We start from the raw sequence: 6,014 nt of genomic DNA, 5'->3' as shown, positions 1-6,014 counted from the left end.
GAACTTCATTCATTGACCTTCTTACCTGCTGCTTCTTCTTCTTCTTTAACGTGACCTGTCGGAGGTCGGCCCTGGGTCAGAATGCATTTTGATTGGCCCGCAGACACACGAGGCCGTCAGGATCAGCTCCCAGAGAGGACAAGGCGTCCTCAGCCAGTTCTGAAGGATGGCTTATGCATGTTCCCTGAGCAACGTTGTCAGTGTGGAGTGTTGAAGGGTCCTAGATTAATTCCCTGTTATGGAGTCTCTTCCAAAAGTCCATTGTTTGACCGATGTCTGCAAAGGCAGAGAAAGCAGGATACCCTCCCCTAGACTTATATAAACTATTAACTACGTTGTTTGAGAGAGAGAGAGAGAGAGAGAGAGAGAGAGAGAGAGAGAGAGAGAGAGAGAGAGAGAGCTAAAACTCTGAAGGCCATAAACACTTTGTTCCTTCATAATTTTTTTTTTAATAACCAATAATTGCCCCGATGATCTGAAAACGATGTTTGTCGTAGTTAGGTATTCCCAAAAGATCAAAATGCAATGGATATATATATATATATATATATATATATATATATATATAAATATATGATATATAATCCTAATTTTGGTATTGTCAGAGAGTATTTTAATTCATTTTATCTAAATAATCGGATAATATGAATGAAATACTCTCTGACAATTCAAATAGGAGGATATTGCGAGTCACGTTCTGAAATTAGAAGACAAATTATATACATACACATATATATAAATATATATTATATTATATATATATATATATATATATATTTATATATATATATATATATATATATATATATATATTTAATTAGCATGTGTGAGTGCGCGCGCACACATTCGAGAGAACATCCAGCAGAATTAAACAGCTAGCAACTACAACTCGTAAATTCATTGAATTCATGAGTATGATTCCACGAGAGTCACCCCACCAGAACAGCTTACGATAGGTTGCCAAACCACTTAATCGATCAAGTGGGTCTCACTTCCCCGGTGCAGATAAACCACTGGAAAAAACACAGGTATCGTTAGGTGGAAAATACCACGATTTCAATCGAGCTGAGATTATTTTTAAGGCTGCAAAACTGGTTGGTTGCTGCGAGATAGTACTAGGGTGGTAAGACGCATTTCGAGTCTTGCTTGCAAAGATGGCTTTTAAATTTCTTAATTACAATGGTATCAGACGGTTTATTTGTATATATATGCCAATTATATTCTGATGAGAGAATATATAATGTATGTGTGTCTGTATGGATGTATATGTTAAAGCCTTCATGGCATCGCCAGTGCAGGAAAAGGATAAAAATAATTTTAATTCTTATATATTGAGTACTTTTGTGATTTATGTAACAATGATTGTTTCTTCACAGTAAATTATTGGTATAAACAGAAATATTAGTGCAATCGATCACTGTGAAATATACGTCTGTAGTCAGTAGACCTACGTTCGTAAGTATCATCATATATATGGCCATTAGTCTCTAATCCTGTAGCTCCATCATTCCTAATTTAAATGCTAAGAAGTAAAAAGTGATCTACTATTAGACCCCTTTCGAGAGAGAGAGAGAGAGAGAGAGAGAGAGAGAGAGAGAGAGAGAGAGAGCCAGCAAACTTGTATGAGTCTAAAATGAGCCGTGTCTGCAGGTGTCACTGATTCTTGACTAATTATGCATTTTCGAAGTCAAACTGGTTTTCCTAAACTATTTGAGGCAACTTTGTTCAATTTTAGGTCTCGAGATTTAGAAATGAATAAAAAAAACAGTAAAATAAATATTTTATATCCATTAATTCATTTAAATTGTAGCTACTGACACCATTAGTCTCATTAAGATAGTATACCATCGGCTGCTATTTCTCCCTAATGACCCAATTCAACAAACAAATGGAATTAAACTCAATTACTTTAATGAGAGATTGTTTACATTCTCTCTAACAGTACCTAGTGCCTGTTCAAGGCTAACGTGTAAGGCACATGTACTGTAACTTACTGTAACAGACACGTAGAGTACACGTGAATGGTACACCATCACCAGACCGGACTACGCATGCGCGAATATGCACGCTGATTAATATTATTGAATTTGGTGCGGTATCTCTGGGTTTGACTTGTTTTAACAAAATATAAAGCAATTGGATGACTTCATCTTAGCTAAATTTAAGGTTTTGGTCGATATCTAAAGTTAACCGTCTGTAGTAGATCATTTGATAACCTTATTTGATATAGGCCTCTCTCTCTCTCTCTCTCTCTCTCTCTCTCTCTCTCTCTCTCTCTCTATATATATATATATATATATATATATATATATATATATGTATGTATGTGTGTGTGTGTGTATGTGTGTGTGTGTACGTACATTTAAATCATTAGATTAGATATTCCCATATACGAGTACGTTCATTGAAAAGTTAACCCTTAATTGCACTTGAACTACAGAATTATATCGTGCATACAGCCAAGATTGGAAACGATACTCATGTGTCTTATTTGAAAGCAAAATGGCTGTTATTAGCATAACCTAATACCTTAATGACATCCTTACATATAAAAACATTTATAACCAAAATACAACATCTGTAACAGCCTACAACACACACACAATATCTAGGCCTATACTCTGTTTTTTTTCCATCTGTCCACCCGCCTGTGGTGTTTGCGTATGGTAACACTGCGTCCCGGGCTTTAGGTAGTTACGCTATGTGTAAGTTTTAGGTAAATAAAAGGATATCTTGGTGTACATTTGCAACTGACAAGTGTTTAATAATTTACTGTATGCGAATTACACCGTTATTATTCGAAATAGGATATTGTTATTGTTATTATTGTTGGATGTAAGCTGAATGTAACTATCTAAAGCCCGGGACGCAGTGTTACCATACGCAAACACCACAGGCTGGTGGACAGATGGAAAAAAACCGAGTATAGTCACAAAGTGCAGAAACCCCTCCACTGACATGTAGTATATATCCATGCACAAGAAAGACCCAATCCATTCGCAAGTCTAATTAAGTCTAATGGAATTGTCTAGCGAAAGAAGTTGCGTGTCTGATGAACCAATTGTTGTATATTGAGAGTTTCTTAGGGAAGTTCTGGCCTGCAGTTGTCAGCTCTCGCTGCTGGCTGTGGTCAGCCGATGACCAAATAAGGAAGATGCCATTTTTGGAGCCAGACTAGTGGTGGCCTGGGTCTAGAAGCATATGCCCACAGTCATAGACTCACATGTGAACCAAACCTGTTTTTTCTTATTGCTTTTTATTTATTTATTCATTCTTTTGGTCTGAGTGGGATTTGGATAGATAGCAGTAGTGATAATTTAACGATAAGCCTAAATCAAGTGCATGATTTTACCACAGTTCCATCTGACTAATAATCAAAAGCTTTTTGAAAACCGTAATAAATTTAAATATAGTAAGTCCTCATACATTCATCGACTGAAGCATTCACAGAATCTGCTTACGAATAAATAAAAGAATCGTATATCATATTTGGAGATATAACATTTTCCTGGTTCCATTTATACCATACTAGATTTCTCTAGAATAATCAAGGAAAATTCCTAAAAGGCTACTTGGCGGCATTTTCCTTTTGATTTTGAGAATTTAGATTATTTTACTACTTCAGTGTTGCATTGTACAACAAAGCTATGTCCATCATAGCTTGTGGATAGCAGACAATAACAATTATTTTGAGATTACATATACAGTTATATTGACTAACACAATATTTTGAGAGTACATATACAGCTATATTAACTGATGCAATTATTTTTTGATTACATATAAAGTTATATTAATAACTACAATTATTCCGAAATTACATATACAGGTATATTAACTAATACAATTATTTTGAGATTACGGATACAGCTTTATTAACTAATGCAATTGTTTTGCGATTACATATAATAAAATTATATTAACTAGTACAATTATTTTTGATTACATATAAAGTTATGTTACCTAATACAATTATTTTTCGATTACATATTAAGTTATATTAACTAATACAATTATTTTGAGATTACTTGTTAAGTTATATTAACTAATACAATTATTTTGAGATTACATATGCAGCTATATTAACCAATACAATTATTTTGAGATTATTTACAAAGTTATATTAACTAATACCATTATTTTGAGATTACATTTATACAGTTATGTTAACTAATACAATTATTTTGAGATTACTTATAAAGTTATATTAACTAATACAATTATTTTGAGATTACTTATAAAGTTATTTTAACTAATACAATTATTTTGAGATTACTTATACAGTTACATTAACTGATATAATTATTCGATTTTACATATACAGCTACATTAACTAATACAATGCAAAGGCACTGAAAATTTTATCAATGCGATATAGTTACCACCCACTTGTGGATCACCCTATCAGTCTTTATAATATGCTAATTGATATTCAGGATGTTGTCAAGACATCCATTACCTTCTGATTATACTGATTTCAAAATAAATGCAAAGAATACCCATTCATCTTTTGAATGTTCAGTTTCCTTAATATTTAAAAGCAGTGCCTTGATAAGCCCCTTTGTTTAATTCAAGTGAACTTTTTGCAAATTTATGTTTATTTTCAAAAGTAATGAGACAAAATTAGGAATAATTTTAAGGTTCTTCTGGAACTTTATCGTCAATTATCAGGCAGTGGGAATTATATATTTATACTCTTGGTTTCTCTAGTTTATCCACCATGTCATTTATCATTTATAATATCTATTTATAACTCAAATTCCGATATTTATCTCAGTCGTAATTTGAGAATTGTAATTAGGGTATTAATTGCAAACCTAAGAAAATGAAATTGCCAAAAAAGTTGCATCACTTGGAAAATGATATTAATTCAAGGCTTCAGTGTCTTTTTGTTTTCATTGCGAGTCATTTCAAGGTATCCATCTCTCTTGAAGCTTGGGTCAGATACACTAGCTAGCTTCAGTGTTTTTTCTCTCCAACGTGGTTTTATTTTGAGGTGAAAAGTTCGGTGGTCCGAAGTTCGATTCTCGGCTCGCCCAACGCGGAACCAGGGGAATTTATTTCTGGTGATAGAAATTCAATTCTCGATACAATGTGGAACGGATCTCCACAATAAGCTGTAGGTTCCGTTGCTAGGTAACCAATTGGTTCCTAGTCACGTTAAAATATCTAATCCTTCGGGCCAACCCTAGGAGAGCTGTTAATCAGCTCGATGGTCTGGTAAAACTAAGGTATACTTACCTTTTTGAGGTGAAAGGTTGCAGTCTTGGTCGAATAAGCATTTGGAAGTTTGAATTTCAACTGAATAATAAGTAATAATAATAATTAATAATAATAATAATAATAATAATAATAAAAATAATACTGTTAAAAAGAATGGCAGAATTAAGCGAGTTATTTTTATTTTATATTGTTTTTTCTATTTTCCTTACAATTCGCTTCTCAGGCTCAGCGATGTTTCTGAGCAACTGGCCAATATTCATATTGGGAATTTTCAAAAAATTACAAACGCTGAAAGGTAATCTTTTATTAGAACAGGAACTGACGACGACCCCTGCTTGACCTGAACCTGATATCCTTTTCTAATAAAAGATTACCTTCAGCATTTATAATTTTTTGAAAATTCCCAATATGAATATTGGCCAGTTTACTCAGAAACATCGCTGAGCCTGAGAAGCGAATTGTAAGGAAAAAATAGAAAAAAACAATATATAAAATCAACTCGCTTAATTCTGCCATTCCTTTCAACAGTATTTGCCTAAAAGAGGGTCTTATACCATAATAATAATAATAATAATAATAATAATAATAATAATAAAGTGATGGACTCCTAAGGAGGCAGGATGGAACCCCGGAACCCCACACTATAAAATACCACCCAGTCGAATTGGAGGACTTTGATAGAGCCAAAAAAAAAAAAAAAAAAAAAAAAAAAAAAAAAAAAAAAATAATAATAATAATTAATAATTCTGTCCTCAAAGAGGATTCCTGACAAAACCACAGTCGACCCTAAG

At 33.1% G+C, this 6,014-nt stretch overlaps 1 protein-coding gene across 1 annotated transcript in view; it reads right to left on the bottom strand.

Annotated features, from left to right (window-relative positions):
- LOC135209495 (serine/arginine repetitive matrix protein 1-like) overlaps positions 1–5,282 on the bottom strand; it is an 8,162-nt gene extending 2,880 nt beyond the window's left edge. The window contains exon 1 of the mRNA XM_064242150.1: positions 5,242–5,282. Coding sequence (XP_064098220.1) covers positions 5,242–5,282 — 41 coding nt within the window. The remainder of the gene's footprint in view (positions 1–5,241) is intronic.
- Between the last annotated feature and the right edge of the window lie 732 nt (positions 5,283–6,014).

The sequence above is a fragment of the Macrobrachium nipponense genome, chromosome 38 (assembly GCF_015104395.2).
Source record: "Macrobrachium nipponense isolate FS-2020 chromosome 38, ASM1510439v2, whole genome shotgun sequence".
Classification (NCBI taxonomy): domain Eukaryota; kingdom Metazoa; phylum Arthropoda; class Malacostraca; order Decapoda; family Palaemonidae; genus Macrobrachium; species Macrobrachium nipponense.
This window is presented reverse-complemented; position numbering and strand designations above follow the sequence as displayed.